Source organism: Triturus cristatus, chromosome 1_2 (genome assembly GCF_964204655.1).
Source record: "Triturus cristatus chromosome 1_2, aTriCri1.1, whole genome shotgun sequence".
In the NCBI taxonomy this organism is placed as follows: Eukaryota; Metazoa; Chordata; class Amphibia; order Caudata; family Salamandridae; genus Triturus; species Triturus cristatus.
The window spans coordinates 781,075,584-781,095,579 of NC_140580.1; the positions used below are offsets into that span (position 1 = coordinate 781,075,584).

Here is a 19,996-nt window from a genome sequence, read left to right on the forward strand (position 1 = left end):
AAGATGCCTGAGAAACATGTGTTCGAACAGATCTGTTAGAGCCTCTCGAGAGAGACCTAACTCGTCCGTTCCCAAGGTTAAGCCTGCTTAAGCGTGGGCCCGGGGCTCCCCCAGTTCCATTCTCATGCCTGCTTAAGTTGGTCCTTGTGAGCCTACTGACTACTACTGGACCTCCGTCTGCCTCGTCCCCTGCTAACTCTTCTTCCTCTTCCTCCTCACCATGGAGGTCAAGGTCAGGGTCACCAAGGGTTCCCTCTAAGGGAGGCATGTCCCCATCAGGATTAGGGGGGCCTGCGTTAGAAGCCCTCCTAGCATCATAAGTCTCTAAGAGACCTATCAAAAATGTGATGGTAGGGTTAGAACCCTGGTTTAGCTTCCTGGAGGCACACAATTGTCTCATCTCCGTGAAGCTAAGAGCTGCATATCGTGACACGACCTGTGGAGGGTCGATGACCACTAAGGGAGTCTCTGCAGATTCTCCGTGGCCCGACATGCTTTCTAGTGAGGTGTAAGTGATGCACCTACCTACACTATGTGTTTCCCTACTGATCCCTTGCTAAGAGTTATAGTCAGGGTGTGCTAGTCCCTGTTTCACTACAACAGCTGGTTCAGTAGAACTCAGAGTATTCTAAGTTAAGTTATATGTACCTGGGTACTTATGTGATCTTTCAACTTGATATTCTTAGGATACGTGTGTGGTAAAACAACAGCAAGCTCAAATCCCAACCGCTGCTCACCAATGTGAGAAGTTGGCCTGATATGTAGTGCTCACTATTCTAGTGATCACTGTGTATCATTCCAAACGACCCTTATTGATGATTGGTTGAAAGTCAACCTTATAGACCAGCTATCCTAGTAGCGTGGACAAGAGCAGTCTTCAGGCTAAACTCTAGAGGGCGTGTTAAGCCAGCTGTTTACCATCACATATACCCCTTGAACACCAAGTGAAAGGACACCACACAAGTTGTTATGAAAATAAAGGATATTTATTTATAACAAGACTACCCTGGCTCTTTATGAGTCAGGGAGCTAAGCACAATACAAAACTCTTAGGAGAATACTTCTAGTCGCACAATTCACACAAATGCCCGAAGGCACGAAACCATTTACACTGCAAGTGGAATGGGAGAGGTTAAAGAGTCTAAAGTTACTGATTCCGGAGGAATCCGATCAGTTGGACTAAACGGAAAAGGAGCTGGACACTTGTAGAGTGAACCTACGATGGAGCACCGAGATGCTCGAGTTACCTAGCCAGAGGCTCCGGCTGCGTGGGGTTCAGCAAGATGTCGGGAGTCCTTGTTGTAGTCTCGGGAGCCTGAAAGAAGAAGTTGCTGGCAGGCGACCAGTGTCGATGTTCAGCGAGATCCAAGCCTGGATCGGTGATGAAGGGAACCTCATTGGTAGGTATACTTTATTTAGATATAAAAATATCTTTAAAAGGTCACCTCAAAATGAAGGGAACCTGAAAGCAGAGGGGACTCAGTTCTCAACCGCTAACCAGCGATCGGGGGGGGTACCAGGAAGGTACCGGCTGAAGTCACCTCGACCAGGTGAGTGGATGACGTCGGACTCGGCTGTTCCTCGGACCAGGAGGCGCGGCGGCGACCAGGATGGAGGGCGAGCTGTCCCACGAAGTTGTCTGCTGTCGATGATGCTGGGCCCAGGAATGGGGCAGCGGATCTTGGCAGTGGCAAGCCCACGCGGTGGAGTCAAGATGGCGTCTGGAGTGGACCAGGAGGGTCCGAGGTACTCCTCTGTTGAAGGGGAGCAAGAGCCAGTCTGGAGCAACCAGACCAGTGATGAAAACTGTCGTGGTGCGTCGTGAAGAGGGCCACAAGCCGGTCGGCGAGTGGTCGGACAACGCGGTGAGCAGCAAGGAGCAGAAGGGCCCCCCACGTAGATCTCGTGGATGCTGGGGAGGCAGACTTCGGTGCTGGAGCCGCTCAGGGTTAGGGCTTCTCAAACCCTAGGTGCACTCACTCGAGGGTCCCTCGGTGGGCGCGCTAGATAAGCGTCGTGCAGGTTCTGAAGATGGCCGGTCCCGCAGGTCTCGCCACACCTACGAATCTCAGCTGGGCTGACGATGTAGGTAGAGGTCAGAGATGGCAGGGAACCCGGGTCTCGTCGAGCTGGGCAGTCTTGTTCCGTAGGAGAGACGTACAGCAAACCGCAAGCGCTTAGGTGGTGCCTGCTGGTGCAGGGTGGCTACTCCTTAGCCACAAGGGAGAGTCTTCAGAAAAAGTCAAGAGTTCCTTTCGTGGAAAGTAGTTCAAGATTCAGAATTATCCGATTATCTGATTATCCAATTTGGGAAGGGGACCCGCTCCCACCTTTATTCTAGGAAAAGGGGCTGGCCCGTGACTAGGTCCTACCTATGGGTGGGGCCAGGAGGGGGGTGGTTACACCCCTATCCTTTGCCCGGCTTCGCCCCAGCTCAGGGGCTGGTGTGCCCCCGAAACTGGTTTGAGCCGGGCTATGCACAGTGAGCACCGGGGTGCCACTTGCAATCACCTTCCTTTCAGCCCTGCCTACCTGGGATACACAAACCCTGTCTGGGATGGTGCTAACACCGCCCTCGACAGGAAACCCTTTGTCCAAGCTCCCCTCGCTGGAAGGTCTCCCAGCAGCAGGAGGTCAGACTTGTGTCTGGTGGCAGCATCCATTTTGTGATGCTGAGGCTTGAGTCAACTTTAACCGGGGTTCAAGGTTACTTCCATGTCGTGTCCCTCTAGAAGGGTGGAATGCTAACCCCGTCGCCAGAATGGGCGAGGGGTTCGTATTCCAATTCGTATGACACCTTACTCGACATGTGTGGGTGATGCGATGCCAAAGTTAGCAAATAACCGCGAGGATTATAATGCATTTTAAGGTAGTTGGCCCGCGTCACCATGGAACGGCTTGGTTCCGCAAGCCGTCGACGGGCTCAGCTCGCGCCAGAGCACCATCCCACATGATTCCCCGCACTCTGCCTTCAGGATTGATAAGGCCTGCCATAGGAGTGACTGATAGGAATCCATGTGTCCATTTTAGGGTTAGGTATAGGAATACTACACCTACAGCAACGGGTGATTACACCACCTTGCCCCAGCTGTCGTGCAGCCAGTTGTGTCAGATTTGGGTGGCCATCCAGGGGTGGCATAATACATGCTGCAGCCCCTGGTAGGCCCTGGGTACACCGATGCCCTGGATACCTGTGGTATGCTGATACAGGGACTGATAAGGCGGCCCAGTTCCAATTGGTGGATGCACCTAATGTACATGTGTGTTAATTTCGAGAGAGAACAGCTAGGCTGTGGGTCTGATTGGCAGGCCCACAGCCGGGGAAAGTCGTAAACCAATGAAGCAAAAGCAAAATATCTGGGTGATCATAGGATTGCAGACCCTACTCTCCTACAGAGCATCATGGGAAATGTAGTTTTATTTGAATACAAAACGTTTTTCATTGGCTTCTGTGAGTAGCAAATAAAAGAAAGAGAAGCATAATCCTCGCCTCCGTGTCCTTAATAGAAAATTCTTGGCGCAAATGCTAGCTAATTTTTTATTGTAACTAAAAACATTTTCAAAAGGATCAAAAGTTAGTAAAAATGCAGTGACACATTTCGCCCTGCAGTGGAAGCCTTTTGCAAAGGTTGACTGGTCCACTTTCTGTTGCTTATTTAATGTATTTGAGTTTTAAATTGGTACTGATTTGAACCCTTTGCCACGACAATGTCAACTTGTGTATAAATGACAAAAATAAGGAATTAATACTATTACAAATTGTGAGGCATAGCGCCGCATAATTGAAATTTTTCAAACTCAGATATTTGGCTGCGTGCCATTTTTAGGTCTCGCCTTGCTATCGCGTAAGCGATCGCAAAGCGAGACTATTGAAAGCGGGTTTGAAAAGTGCTCCCAAAAAGCAGATTGCATTGCTAGAACGCGCACAATCACGCGCATCGTGCCGCCATGCAATCCGCTTTTGGGAGCACTTCAAAGGGTCCGCTCCCCCGCCTGGAATGCGCTCCTCCGCCCCCAAGCGCGCGCGCGCCACGCTCCGCAGGGCTTGATGCACTTAATTATCTTGTTTTCTTCTGCCCTGTGTGTATCCATTCTGTGCGCCTTTATTTTCCGTGCAACTTTTTTTCTTCTGCCCTGTATGTATCCACGCCCGCCACCACCACAGCAGCAGCAACAAACCTGGCAGTGGTGGAAGCTTACCCGTTCATCTATGGGGTGAAGTTTCCCGGGGCTAATCAGAGTGCAGAGCACACGGAGTACACAAACGACCGAGCGTGCGCCAAATGTGTCGTTACATGAGTGACGGCTGCAACTTCCTCTTTGTCCTGTATTTATGTTACACACAGTCAGTCGCCCGCTGCAGGGTACAGCATACATGCATGCCTCGCATTCTTTTTGTTGCTCTGCTGTGAACTTGTCGGTGTTGAGCTATCAAACCTGCTCTCACTCTGCTTAGCCTACTAGCGCCACAAGGATGTCTGTGTCTCGCCGTCCCGGCCTTCAGTGGGACCTCAGTTGTCATATTGCGCCCCAGGCAAATGACCAGTGCCTTGTCCAAGGACTCGCGCTGCACAGATGGTGCGCGCTGAGTCCGTCGTAATCATACTCCTTAAATGCGGCTGCCACTACCTCTAAAACAGCCATGGGTTCGAGGCAGTCTGGCAGAGGATAATAACTCTCCCTATCTTTGATGCTTACTTGTCTTGCTTCACCTCACTTCATATATCAGCACGGCACGCGCTTCTATGACACCGTGCTTCATGTTTTGGACAGCACGTTGCAAACAATGCTTGCTTATTTTGTCGCAGTTTGTTGAAGTGCCTCGCCTCCCTCGGAGCGCACACGGCCTCTGCAGCAGTGGTCCACCTCAATCCTTTGGCACCCTCTTTTCCGATACCGTACTTAATGGTTTGAGCAGCACGGTGCTAACAATGCTTGTAAATTTTAACACAGTTTGGCTAAAATAAACAGGCATTGTTAGCACTGTGCTGTCCAAAACATGAAACGCGGTAAACTAGGACACCGCCCTTCCATGTTTTGAGCAGCACAGTGGTAACAATGCTTCTTTAATTTAGCGCAGCTGCTGACTTCTACTGGCTGTACCTTAAATCTCCTTCACAGCTCCCATACTCCACTGCATTCACTATTCAGGCGGAAAAAAAGCTTAAGCTCGCAAAGCGCATTCCAGCCTCTTCATGGCAGCAAGAACCTGCTCAAACTGAACAGCTAGCAGAACTAAAATAACGGCTTTGCTATCAGGTAAGAAACGAGGAGTTCAGACCTAGTTGAGACCTAGGTTGCCTCCACGTTGTAAAACGGTGATTATTTCCTGAACAAAATCCTAAATTTCATTCCAGGTCCTTAAACACGTGTTAATTCTTCCTGGTATGCGTGAAGAATCATCCGTCAACATGATATAAAATCAGGCACATAAAAGGTGTCCCAAAAAATATACCAGTGATACTAAATATGCATGTAGTTACTACTCTTACTAAACCATCTCCCTATATTTACCGAAATCACTGCATTGTCAGGGTTTAAAATAAGAGGTGAGACGATGTGTCATAACGGCCAGAGGTGCCAACTTTGAAGTTGGGGAACTAAGTCCAGTCTCGCGCCACCTCAACATTTCTAGGCAAACCACTTATTCTGCCAGTGAATACAAAATACATGGATGTGTCTTGCTGTAATATAACTAGCGTTACAACAAACAAATGATGGACGGAATGCTGACAATGCAGACATTCTCCCCCAGTCAAGAGATCTGGGTTAAATCCATCGTTCTTTTGCCCACTACACCACCTCAGTTCAGACATGGCCATATGCAAATCAGTCTTGACCCTGTGCCTCATGGGAACAGTCCAGCCCGAACTGCCAAGCCATGTCTTCCCTGGACCGGAATCAAGCATCCTAGGACCGGTTTCTGGCTATCAGCCGTCCTCAGCCAGGATAGCTTGACTCCAGTGGCGTAGTGAGCACGGGACCCACGTCTGGGCATACCCATCCCACTTAGGGCGAAAAGCGTTACAACAAACAAATGATGGACGGAATGCTGACAATGCAGACATTCTCCCCCAGGGTCAAGACTGATTTGCATATGGCCATGTCTAAACTGGGGTGGTGTAGTGGGCAAAAGAACGATGGATTTAACCCAGATCTCTTGACTGGGGGAGAATGTATGCATTGTCAGCATTCCGTCCATCATTTGTTTGTTGTAACGTAATATAACTAGAGCTCCGATACCTTCGGGTCCAGCTCGCGCTATATAAAACTCCCAAAAAATTAAAAGTGACCCACCAACTTCCTGGCGTACAGCAACTTAGAACGTTACTTATTTATGTGTGTAAGGTATATTTTTAATATTTAGGGTGTTAAATGCATCCTGGGCTGTAACTATGCAATATCGAGTGCATGGTCTATAAACCTCCATACAAGTCCTGGTTTTACTCACATACACTTTCCAACCGTGGGACATCTGAGAATACATTTTTTATCAAGCCCCTTTGTGACAGTTCTCATTTTCATAATGCACAGACTAATTTAAAATTAGCACATGAAGCAGGGATCTCATGTAAGTTGTTAGCAGCAGGCAAAAACAGGCCTGGAAAAAATACATATCAGTATACTATACATAGATTTGTTGGCTTTCACAATGCTGGTTTGACAAAAAGTGTGAAATAAAAAGGGACAGACATATAGCACATGAGAAACAATTTCTGTATCTTCAGCTGGTTTTAAAGCACATCTATATACTACTGTGTGAAAGATGTATTTTTGGGTTTAAAATCAAGGTAATGTGCACAATAGCAACATTTTGTATGTATTAACAGCACCAGCATGCAGGGCTGGGAACCAAAACCGGCCCTGGTAAGCTACTCGGCCAGCCCACGATGGGAGGTAGGGGGGTGCGGCCGATATGTTTGCCAGGGCCGGTTTCTGTCGATTTTGTTACAGGGGGCAGATATTGCCGGCCACCAGTAACAACAAGCATTTGCAATGCAATAGGTCTCGCATTTGCAAAAGTTTAAGCTATTGGCATTGTTCATGACAATGCCTTTTTTAAGCTATTTTATAAAACAAACACATAATGGCATTTATTTATCATTTACAAAGCCAATAGCTAGTGTTGCATTATTATTAGCAATGCCAGCTGCTCACACTTTTATAATGTGAGACCTATTGCATTGCAAATGCCTGTTTTGTTAATCGCTGGCTTAAGAAATGACAGTCCGCATATGCATAATGTACATCCCACTTGCTCTATAACAGAATGTTAGTAAACATCGAACATCCCGTCTGGCTCTGTTACTGGGACAGGAAACCAGGGTTCGAGCCTCTGGGTCGCGTCCACATCCTGTGATTGTGGGCAAATCACCTAATCTCCCCGTGCCTGAATATGTAATGTAAATACGGTGCTCATGTACAGCGCCCCAATACCTTCGGGTCGAGTTTGCGCTATATAAAAGCTGCAAAAAAACATTTGTTTAAATTCTACGAGATGTGGAACGAAACGACACTGAACTGGCGACTTTACGGCAAGACAGGAAATGTCAGACAGAAAGCAAAGCGGTTGCAATATCCTTCCTCACTAACGGCTGGTAAAACAAGCATTTGCAATGCAATAGGTCTCGTATTTACGCGAGTTTGAGCTATTGGCATTGTAAATGACACTGCCTTTAATTTATGTGTTACTTATCAAATCATATAAATAAGACATTGCCATTTACAATGCTAACAGCTTAAAATCTCACAAATGTGACACCTATTGCATTGCAAATGCTTGTGTTATTAAAGCTGCCTTTCGTTTTCAAACCAAACCCCCAATTTATTCTGCCGCTGTAGGAGGTAAAAAATATGGTGCCTTTTAGTAAAATTTAAAAATTCCATATTACTGCGTCAGACATACTGGAAGGGCGGGGACACTGTCAGTTGCACGGGACGTCCTGCTTAACGTGCAGCTCACTGGCACTGTGAAATAGGAAAAAATATGGTGGCTTTTAAAGAAATAAAAGGAGATACAGTGTTAGTTGCAGGGCAAGTAGTACGTGACGTGCAGCTCATTGCCACTTTAACATTTCTCGTTACTGCAACGTATATACTGGAAGGGCTGGGACAGTGTCAATGGCACAGCAAGTCCTAATTTACCTGCAGCTGACTGCCACTAGCCCATTTCATTTTTCTAACATTTGCCAAAAATCAAGACGTTTCAAACGAAAGCATGTGCAACTGCAATCAATCAATCAGTACATTTATATAGCGCGCTACTCAGCCGCGAGGGTCTCAAGGCGCTGGGGTGAGGGGTGCTGCTACTGCCCGAATAGCCAGGTCTTGAGGTGTTTCCTGAAGGTGAGATGGTCCTGCACGCGCTTAATCCAATCCATAAAATATTCCAATTTAACACGGCCAAAAAGATGCGAACAGGTAGCCCGTTGGTGGACTCACATACTTGAACACTCTCCTTCCCCTAAAAATGCTGCCAAAAGCAGTAGATACCACGTTACTGCGTTGGGAAGACAGGAAGGGTTCGGCGATTGTCAGTAGCAGGGGAAGTCCTGTTTAGTGTGCAGCTGACTGCCGCAGTAAAGACAAAAAATATGGTGCCTTTTAGTAAAATGTAAAATTCCATAATAATGCGCCAGATATACTGGAAGGGCTGGGACAGTATCAATGGCTCAGGAAGTCCTGCTTTACGTGCAGCTGACTGCTACTGCCATATTTGATTTTTATAACATTTGCCGAAAAACGAGAAATTTCAAGATAAAGCATATGTAACTGCACGCGTTTAATGGATGAGCCATGACTGTGTGAAATAAAACAGTAGAAAAAGTAAATAATCCAGTTTTGTAGGGCCAAGAAGCTGTGAACAGCACATTGTTGGACTCCCGAACTCGAACACTTTCCCTCCCTTAAAAAAATTGGCAAAAGTAGCAGATGCCATGTTACTCTGTAGGAAAGACAGCAAGGGCTGGGACAGTGTCAGTGGCACGGCAAATCTTGCGCGACGTGCAACTGACTGGAGATGCCATGATACTGTATTGAAAAGACTGGAAGGGCTGGGGCAGTGTTAGTGGCACTGCAAACCCCTGCTTTATGTGCAACTCACTGCCACTGTAAGAGGTAAAAAATATGGTGCCTTTTAATAAAAGTAAAAAAAGGTCATGTTACTGCGTCGAATATACTGGAAGGGCTGGGGCAATGTCAGTGGCACGGGAAGTCCTGCTTAACATGCAGATTACTGGCATTGTAAAATAATAAAAAAATGGTGGCTTTTAAAAACTAGGCTCTGAGCCTGCCCACGAGCACACAGGTAGGCAGACAGCTGCTCTGTAACCTCTGCCTAACTCATCCACGTGGGCAAACACCAGCAGCAAGCAACTATTACCCAAAAAGAACACACAGAAAAACCTCCCTGCGCACTCATACCGGCACGGTGGTTTCTCGTCCACTTCAGACTGAAAATGAAATGGGTGGCAAAGTGTGATCTAGGGGCTTTCTAAGACGCCCTATAATGTGAATGTTACCGCCGCTTAAACATTATTCTTGGAACTCATTCACACGTGATTTCCTCGATCACGTTTTGGCTTGAGCGCGTCTCTGGAGCGTGGAATTACACGACTGACAAGGGGTGGACAGGTGAGGGAGCACGGTAGATGTGGGAGAAAAAACAAGAGCGAGGAAAGCATGGGAGAGCGAGGAAATCTTGTTCTGCGAGGAGAGGAAAACGCGAGGGAAGAGATTAGCCAGAGACGGCGTTTGAGGGATTGATGTTCGCCGGTGGCAGCAGGCCAAGAGAGGGTAAATAATACATGGGAGGAGGGGGGCGAGGGAGGAGGGGGAAGGGCTAGTAATAATAGACCCACGTAGATGAAGTGCGATGGGGGCGGGCGCAGCCAGCTGCAGACAGGTACACAGAGCAGAGTCCAGATGAGGAACAGACCCCCGCCCCCCTCCCCAACCCATGATGTCAGAGCACTGGGGATCCCTCCTGCGGCCTACACACGGCTGAGGCATGCACTGTGGGCTGGTTTCTAAGGCAACAACATCACAATAAATGCAAATAATCACAAGGCTCGGGGTTGCAAAGGGAGCCGGAAACGGTGTAAGAGTCACCGCGGGATGCAGCCGGGGAAACCCGGGCTGAGGGACGGAGTACGGGACGGAGTACGGTGAGGGGCGGAGTGCGGGGAAAGAGCTGTACACCCCCGTGAGATGACAAAGGACACCCCGCGAGAAACATTGAACCCAGGCTGAGGGAGACACAGGGGACCATGAGAGAGACGCAACACACAAGGAACACACTGTACCCGTTCCCAAGTAAACCAAGCTTTGGCAACGCGGCCGCGAAAGTGAAAGTGATCGCGATTACGATCGTGTGCAACGGAGGGCGCGCGTGCACGTTCACGTGCACTATAGCTTTAGGCCACGGCAGCACTTTGAAAAAGCCTGTTTACAAAATGTCTCGGCCAGATCAGCGCAAGCGCTGGATCAGGTGAGACCTAAAAAACAAGCATTTGCAATGCAATAGGTCTCGCATTTGCGAGAGTTTAAGCTATTGGCATTGTAAATGACAATGCTTTTTATTTACCTGTTTTGATAATTAACACATAAATAAAAGGCATTGTCATTTACAATGCCAATAGCTCAAACACTTGTAAATACGAGACCTATTGCTTAGAAAGTGAAAGCGTGCATGGCGCGCTGAATGTTGCAGGAAAGCATGTCGTCCCTGCAATCGTAGAAACTCATTAAAGAAAATAGTGCTTACAGACCAGGTGCTTTCACGTTCTTTGTTAAGATAAAGCTATATAAAGGTTTATATGATCAGCCACAGATCAGGTAAGTTTGAGTCATTACCAGCCTGTGTTCAGTTTTGTGTTAAATGCCAGGTGGGTTATTGGTGACTGAGGGCCAGACAGAAAAGTGGGGAGAACTCCACCCTCAAATGCCATGCGTGAGTAAATTCAACGTAAATGGGTTGGACGTTGGTCCAGGGTTAGGGGGTATACATGAATTGGCGGCATAAACAATTGGCGGTTGAAGTTTGTGAACTAGTACCTGTATTATAACACTAGCAGCGGTTAGACGATAGGGGAGAATCACCAGATGCTAGATTCCGAGAGCAGGCTTTAGTGGTGTTGAGTGATGTTGAGGTGGTAGTGGTAGTGGTGGTGGCTGGTGCTGAGATGATGCTGAGGTAATGCTGATTGATACTTAGGTTTTGCTGAGTGATGATGATGTGGTTGTGTACTATTGCAAATGCGATGCTGAGTGATACTGATGTGGTGTTGAGTGATGTTGTGGTGCTGAATGATGCTGTGGTAGTGCTGAGTGATGCTGTGGTGGTGCTGAGTGATGCTGTGGTGGTGCTGAGTGATGCTGTGGTGGTGCTGAGTGATGCTGCGGTGGTGCTGAGTGATGCTGCGGTGGTGCTGAGTGATGCTGCGGTGGTGCTGAGCGATGCTGCGGTGGTGCTGAGCGATGCTGCGGTGGTGCTGAGCGATGCTGTGGTGGTGCTGAGCGATGCTGTGGTGGTGCTGAGGGATGCTGTGTTGCTGAGTGATGCTGTGGTGGTGTTGAATGATGCTGTGGTGGTGTTGAATGATGCTGTGGTGGCGCTGAGTGATGCTGTGGTGTTGCTGAGTGATGCTGTGGTGGTGTTGAGTGATGTTGTGGTGATGCTGAGTGATGCTGTGGTGTTGCTGAGTGATGCTGTGGTGTTGCTGAGTGGTACTGTGGTGGCGCTGAGTGATGCTGTGGTGGCGCTGAGTGTTGCTGTGGTGGCGCTGAGTGATGCTGTGTCGGCGCTGAGTGATGCTGTGGTGGCGCTGAGTGATGCTGTGTTGGCGCGGAGTGATGCTGTGTTGGCGCGGAGTGATGCTGTGGTGGTGTTGAATGATGCTGTGGTGGCGCTGAGTGATGCTGTGGTGTTGCTGAGTGATGCTGTGGTGGCGCTGATTGTTGCTGTGGTGGCGCTGAAGGGTGCTTATGTCGCCTTGTCCTGTATTAGCTGCTTGTTTCAGGAGACAGCAAGCTTTTAAAAAGTTTGCTAAATAGATTACTGCCTTGAGCAAAAAAAAACTGTTATTTAATGATTATAACTATACAGCGCTGTAATAAGACCGCTTGAGAGACTCCTTGTCTGGTGTGTAAATGTTTACAACCTGCAGTCTAAAGAGGATGAAAGCGGAGGAGCAAATACGAGAGAGAGAGAGAATGGAAGAGGGAATGGCAAGTGGAGCGAGAGTGTGAGAGTGAGTAAGAGAGAAGAGTGAGCGAGAGGAGAGGAGAGAGAATAAAGGGGGAGAGAGAGAGAGAGAGAATGAAGGGGGTAGAGAGAGGAGACAGAATAAAAGAGAGAGAAAAATAGAGAGGGGGAGAGAGAGAGGGAAGAAGTGATGCGAAAAAAGCAACAGCCAATGTTGCCTTGTCCTGTGTGGAAAAAAGGCATAAATATTAACAGTAAATAATTTGTGAGCCACTCAGAGCGAATAAGGAGGGGATGGACTCTAACTAAGATGAATGCGCAGAAGTGTGAATGGAAGATTGACTGTGAATGGATCGATGGAATGAAAAATTACTACTTTATTACATTGTTAAATGCCTCTGCTTATGTTGCCCTGTCTTGTATCAGCTGCTTGTTTCTGCATAGTCCATACAGATTGTACATTGCATGCTTTTGTAGACTTAAGATGTTTGTAAACTGCTTCAGTCTACAAACACTGCAATTGTCTAGAAACGGATTCACTGTAGCGTAGGCTAGGAAGGTCTTGCATGCGAGGCTTTGCAAACCACCCTCTTGAATCCTGTAAACGGGGTGGGACTGGGAGGAAGGGTATAGGCCATCGTGGAATCCCGCCCAGCGCTACGCATGGCTAGGCCAAACGGAGGGTTTTAAATCCCTCCCCAATGCTTGCTTGTTTACTTTTGTTCGTGACTAATTGCAAGATTAGAGTTACAATTGGGCCGGTAGAGCCTCTGGAAGAGAATTTAAAACCAACCAAGACCAGCTAAAACGGACACACGCCTTGCACTGTCGTGAATTCCTCATTCTAGGAGTTCTCTGACGCATGTTATTATTACATGCAATCTTTCCCACAGAGACACAAGTAACGGATTATTACCACTAACGGTAAAGAAACGTGCTTAAGAGTACAACATACACGTGACATTTCGCGCTACTAAAAAAAAACGGAAGTCATAACTCTGTCTTCAAAGTATTTGTCTGATCACCGTGTACCATTTGTACTAACACCATTAAAGAAGGCCTGGCAAGTGTGCTGTTATCACAATAACTCCTGAGACTGTCTTCTAATTGGATTTGCAGCACATCAGTACTCACAAGCATGGATAACGTTAGACAAATGTCGGACACAATAAGTCCCCGCGGAGCCAACACAAACAAGCCTATCCCTCAAACCAAAACAATTGCAAAAATGTACAGGGGCAGATCATAATGTAAATGAAATGCGAAACTAGAAACAAACTTGTGAGACACTGCTACGCGAGGAATATTAAACGCATCAATGGTGAACCAAACTAAAGCAATTCCAGTAAAATTCCAGAAAATGTGCGTTTTTAGCCATATTCAAAATTACTTCAATCTCATTTAAACTGAATGCATTTTTTTCAACTTAATTGACATACCTCGTTTGATTATGCACAAACACACGCGTCCCTCCCCTCCATCACACAAGCAGCAGGCATCTATGTGTAAGCACAGGAGGGGAAGGTACAGTCTCAGCCGGGCTTCACTTTCAAGCAGTTAATCAGGTGTCAAATAAACCTTTTACTCCTGAACTATCCACTTGTAAGTGGAGATAAGGCGACTTGGACCATCGGGAAATGAAGAGTCACTGCCAATACAACTCGCTGTATGGCACAGGAACTCAACTCTGCTAAATAAGTGCTTACTTCAACGACAAAACAAAATGTTGCATTGAACGGATTAAATACAATACAAATGAAAGGTCTCGCTTTTGGGACCTTATAAGTGTTTAGTTATGCAACTGTTGCATGGCTAAACACTTATAAGGTCCCATAGGTGAGACCTATTGGCTATGCCAATGCTTGTTTAATAGTGCTCCTAATTAGGCTCGTCGGTACAGTTAGTAGTGTGAATTGAATAAGTATCTACCATAGTGAAAGATCCGGTGTCCCAAAATGCGCCGACACATAAATGTAAGAGCTGCATGACCTGCTTTGAGCTGGGTGGAAAGATGCGTCGCAAACTTAGGTTGCGGGTTTCCGGTGTCTGATCCTGTCAAACGTTAAGCACGGCAAGTGGGAACCTGTACGAAGGTGCAGCCCCCGGCCGCCAATCATAGCGCGACCCTAGGCGGGGGCGGACTCGTCCCCACGTGGGCTGAAAGACCCGTAACAAACAATGCGGACTGTGGCCGTCCCTAGTACGTTGTTTGGGCGTGACTGTGGCCACGTTCGTGAGGCTGGATAGGTCCGCGTCAGTTACTGAGACTGGGCGATGGGGCCAATCAATACAGGCTATCCCCCGTTACGTCGCTCCCTGTGTTTGGAGGGGACTAACCCTTAAGGTCGGGGTAAAATTGCAGTCTTGGGGAGAAAAAAGTTATTGTGGAAAAGATTTCCAACAACAGACTGGCCTCAATTGTGTATCAAAGTACATACAGGTTTTGTCAAGCGTAGGTTAAATATGGTGTTTCAAAGAAAATACAGGTTTGTCAAGCGCAAAATAAAAAAATGCGCCCTGGCTTCGGAAAACGAGGGCGAGAGAGGCAGGGGAGTGAGAGTAGAGCAATATAAACAAGCGCGCGTGACGACTTTAATTACAAACAGATGGTCCCTTTCTATAGGTCACTCCTAGAGCAGCGAATACGGCGAATTTTCAACAAAGCAGAACTTCTATTAGAGTTCCACATGTGGTGGCCAGTACCTGAATACTGCTCCTGCTCTTGGTCGCCATGCTGGAGTTGTTAGCTTGGGGTTGCCTCGGAAACCAAGAGGCGGGTGAGTGACAGCCGGAGAGCCTACCATTGGGCAATGGAAGTCACATGACGACAGACGAAGGCCAGTTATTTTTAGGTCTCGCCTGAGACAGCGCTTTAGCGGTGCTCTGGCGAGACTTATAGTAAGCGAGTTTTGGAAGTGCAAACGAGTGCTTTCAGGCCTCCAAATACAGTGCATGTTCGCCGGGCGCGCGCACCATTTGGAGGCCTGAAAGCACTCGTTTGCTTTCACTTTCGCAGGCCGCACGGTGATCGCGATTGCGATCATTTTCACACAGCGCGCGCACCATTTGGCAGCCTACGTGTACATTTCGCTGCCGTTTTGATGTTCTCAGTGAGCCGCGCGGCCACTGCGAACATCAAAGCGCCCGCGAAATGTACATGCCATTTGCCACCCCCTCCCTTATCCCACTTCCACTTATCTCCTTTTCGTGGAGCGAGCTGCATTTCTCTGCGCTTCAAATTACATTGAATATTGTTCTCAGTTTTCATCCTTGCCGTGGCGTGGGCATGGAGCGGGCGAATCCACAGCAACATCCGCTCCCTAGTTAAGTTTTCTGAGTACTTCCCTAATAAAGGCCTTCTTCGGGTTGACAAAGAACCGTCGGGTTCAAATCCTTTCTCGGTGTCAAATCCCTGACCTGCAAGAGGTGTCTGATTTTGGGTGATGCGTTTCCCTCTGGAACAAACGCATTCTAGTTTGACTGGAACAATTCCGGCAGCACTTTCTGCAACTAAAGAATTCTGCTAGAATATGGCTATAAATTCTATAATCCTTATTTAACATCGATGAAGGTCTGCACGCCATCCTGCCAGGTGCACCCACAGTGATTTTAGATACAGGGTCGATCAAGGCTTCACTAGTGGTGTTGGCATGGTGACATTCTGAACCGTAACTTCAGACACTGTCAGAAGTCTTAGGGCCAGTTGAGTGATATGTGCTTTAAAAAAAACCTGTGTCAAGCAGTAATGATTCCTCATACTTCTCAGAGGTTCACCCAGTCTCTGACGTCAATGGGCCTTTCACAGTCCTTGAAACATTGCCAGGGCCTGTCTTTCAATTACACATGACCGTTTATAACCAACTCTGTGGAAAACATAGCAACAAAACATCCTATTTTCAAGGAGCACGGCCGCTTTGATGTGATCGCGATCGCGTTTTTTTCTCCGCCCCTTTCAGCGGCTGCTGTTTCTGAAGCGAGTTGGGGAGTTCGCAGGCGTATCGACATACTCGATAAAGGATAAGGATTGCACGTGTCCCCCAGTTCCCTAAAGTGTGGATTATACGTTTATTTCCATTATAGCTGTAGAGTGAGAAGAGCGATTATTCCCTTTTAAGGTTCAGCCGTGATATACTGCAGACTCAGTCTTATAACAAAAAGAACATTCGGGAGATATTGAGTCTTTCACGTTATCATTTCTTTATTTATTTTAACAGGGAATTTGCGTTAAGTAACTGCGGCGAAAGTGTCAGTCAGTTGCTAGGATGGAAACCTGTCAGTCGCCCTGGAACCTCCAGAGGTGAATCACATGTGGCCCGTGCTACGTTCCCTTTGTTTTGCCCTCACTCACAGATGTTGACGATGTTGACTGTTTCTCCGTGCCAGAAACCGACACTCGAGCAAATAAAAGCTAGATACAGTGAAAACAAGCACCGGCAAAGCCAATAGGTAGGGCGTTGTCCTCCAGCCTTTTGGCAATACTTATTTTTCCATGACTTTTGCAAAACTTTATTGTTTTGGATGCTGCCAGGCTTTTTGTCAATCTAAAACAACAAGCATTTGCAATGCAATAGGGCTCGCATTTATAGGAGTTTGAGCTATTGGCATTGTAAATGACAATGCTTTTTATTTAAGTTTGGTTTTTTTAACACATAAATAAAAGGCACTGTCATTTATAATGCCAATAGCTCAAACTCGTATAACTGCGAGACCTATTGCATTGCAAATGCTTGTTTGTTTTTTGCTTTTAATGGAAATGCGGCCTCTAGGTCTAGGAAAACACGGGAAGTTTCTGAAAGCTAAGGAGGAGCCCAGCAGCTGACAAAGGAAACTAACTTGAGGGCAGACTTTACAGCTGTTCCGTGGTGTGTGGGCGAACCGTTCTTTCTAAATAGTATACGTTTGTAATCGCTAGCTGTGAATAAATGGGCACAGAGTAGTGCACGCATCGCTGAATCTAAACATTCTTTTCCAGGACGCTTTAGTGTGAAAGCTGTTTTTCACCGCATGCTTCTCAGCAAACACAATATTTACCAGTTTAAAAGTAAACCACTTGTGCCTACATGATGATTGTGATAAAAGTATTTCGGTTTATTGGCGATGCAAACAATCGACGGAAGAGGGGATGTGGTGTATGTGTTATGGCCAGAGCTTGCGACTTTGGAACTGGAGAACCAGATTCGAGTGTCTGCGTCCATACTGTGAATCTAGGCAAATCACGTAATCTCCTTCCTGCCTAACAAAATTTAGGAAAAAAAGTGTCCTTGTGTAATACCTTCGGGTCGAGTTTGCGCTGTATAATACTGGCCCCCCAAAATAAACGTTATTATTGCCTTGCTTAGTAGTGCTCATTTTATTGAGCTTAAGAGGATGGCATGCCGGGCACGCAATGAGAGTCCCATTGCCGCCAAGGTTTCTTTTTTATCTTTTTTTATTTTTAATCATTGAAAATTAACAAGTGGTCATGGCACGTGAAAAAGCAAATTATTATGTAAAAAAAAAAACGACAGCAAAATCAGGTAATGGAGCTCCCACAAATCACATTCCCACCACAAGAGAAAAGAAAAGAAAACAAGCATTTGCAATGCAATGGTCTTGGCAATATTATAGGTAGAGCTATTGGTATTGCTCATTATTGTTTTATCATTTTTGTATCCCTAAATAAATGGCAGTCATTTCTATTGGCATTAGCTTTTTTTTGCATATGTGATACCTATTGCATTAGCAGAGAGAGAGTGAGGTAGTGAGATAGAGAGAGAGAGTGAGGTATTGAAATAGAGAGTGAGGTAGTGAGAGAGAGTGAGGTAGATAGAGAGTGAGGTAGTGAGATAGAGAGAGAGGTAGATAGAGAGTGAGGTAGTGAGATAGAGAGAGTGAGGTAGTGAGAGAGTGAGGTAGTGAAAGAGTGAGGTAGTGAGGGAGAGGGATGTTGTGAGGTAGTGATATAGAAGCATAGAGTGATGTAGTGAGATAGAGAGAGAGGTAGTGAAAGAGAGAGTGAAAGTGAGTTATTGAGATAGAAAGAGTGAGGTAGTGAGATAGAGAGCGATTGAGGTAGTGAGTGAGAGAGAGTGAAGTTGTGAGGTTGTGAGCTAGAGAGTGAGGTAGTGATGTTTTGAGAGAGAGAAGTTGTGAGATAGTGAGGTAGTGAGATAGAGTGGAGTAGTGAGGTAGAGAGAGTTATGGAAAACACAAATTATCTAAGGTGAAGATAAATATATACGGGACCTGCAGCGTGGACTTAGATGGCCATAAGGATTTTTAACGTAGTTGTTGACGACTTAATCAGTATTGTAGAGCACGTCATCTGAGTTCACGTATCTGCATGTATAGCGCCAAAGAACATTCTTGAAGTGTTCGCAGAGAACAGCACTTCTTCGTTCAAGACCTCTTCAGTTTAAAGTTATTTATGTGGCAGCCGGGAACAGAGGGCCACAGTTCCACAAGCTCTCAACGAAAAGCGCGCACAAGACACAAACGACTTCAAGATAACAAATACAATACATTGTGCGGGATTACCATAGCTCCTATGACCAGAGACTGCAACTCCTAAGCGCTGTACAGACAGAGCAATAAAGTGTCATGCTCAGTGAATGATAGAAATGCCACAACCTCAAAAGGTATAAATAAAAACTATACCCAACTGGAACCTACTGTGCGTATACTTGTGAACGCCCGATGTAAGGAGATAGAGAGGGGATAGTAAGAAAGATAAGTAATGGGCTTGTACCCTGTTTTAACGAGAGTGATTGCCCTGAACTGTCTCTTATAAGTGTAGCATGGACTCTGCTTTAAACTGCATTATTCATCACTGGAAAGTAAACACAGGGCCTTCTATAAAGGTTGTCATATAAAGATGTGATAATGTTATGTATTTCGGATGTGGTGATCTATACTTTGATGTAAAGTCCAATGCATGAGGACATCTCGATGGTGAATAGTTCACGCATAAAATAGAGGTGGATGTAGTAATAATTTGTGGTAAGGTCAGGTCAATAATGAAGGATACTGCAATAGAAAAGAAACTGCTTAATGTTTGAGAGATGGCTACATGATGGGTCTATAACGAGTAATGGAACAGAATTCACCATTTGTCCTAAAGGATGTAAGAAAAAGATTAAAGGCCCCTAATACTTACATCGTATATTTTTATTTATGTCTGTGTAGATAAAATCGACATACAGGTGTCTGTTGATAAAAAGAAGGAGCCAGAAAATTGGTTTTCTTAGAGATCTGCACTACTGGGCACAAAAATGCACTGTATTCTTTACTCATCTTCCTGCCATCACACACCTTGGCTAATGACCCAAGACAACAGCACCAATCGGCTTGCTTACATAGAACCCTAACATGCTTCCTATGCAGGCCAAACTTGAATTTAACAGTCTCACAACAGAGAAATAGTCTGTAGTGTAGCGGGGTACCCGTTTACAGAATTACTTCAGCACCTCGCCAGGAGTTGGAAAGGTTATATAAAGCGACTACAACACAATAAATGAACCTAAAAAAGGTGCTAGAAAGTCATTACACAGTATACTAGAAGGCAGCTTTGGCAAAGCAACAGTCTAGAATGCTACTTGGCCCTTGCTGAGACTTTAGGTCTGAAGCATAACGGATTACGATACAAACAGCAGCATGTAAAATGGGGTTACACGTGAGAAATGGCGCCATTTATAAATATGAAAAATGGTTGCATCCTTTGTTAGCTCACAACTGTTGGGTCTTGAATACGTAAATGAAGTGGACTGTTCAGTATTAGAAGTATGAGCCTGTCAGAGCTATGGTGGCAGAGGT

At 46.3% G+C, this 19,996-nt stretch overlaps 1 protein-coding gene across 2 annotated transcripts in view; it reads right to left on the reverse strand.

The window, feature by feature from the left end:
• The window catches only part of CABCOCO1 (ciliary associated calcium binding coiled-coil 1), a 304,698-nt gene extending 289,697 nt beyond the window's left edge, over positions 1-15,001 (reverse strand). Inside the window, exon 1 of one of the 2 annotated variants that reach the window (XM_085608790.1) lies at positions 14,909-15,001. In XM_085608790.1, coding sequence (XP_085464916.1) covers positions 14,909-14,938 — 30 coding nt within the window. In that variant the 5' untranslated portion in view covers positions 14,939-15,001. Of the gene's footprint in view, positions 1-14,134; positions 14,403-14,908 lie in introns of those variants that run through there. The other variant, XM_085608789.1, reaches the window with a different exon arrangement.
• Between the last annotated feature and the right edge of the window lie 4,995 nt (positions 15,002-19,996).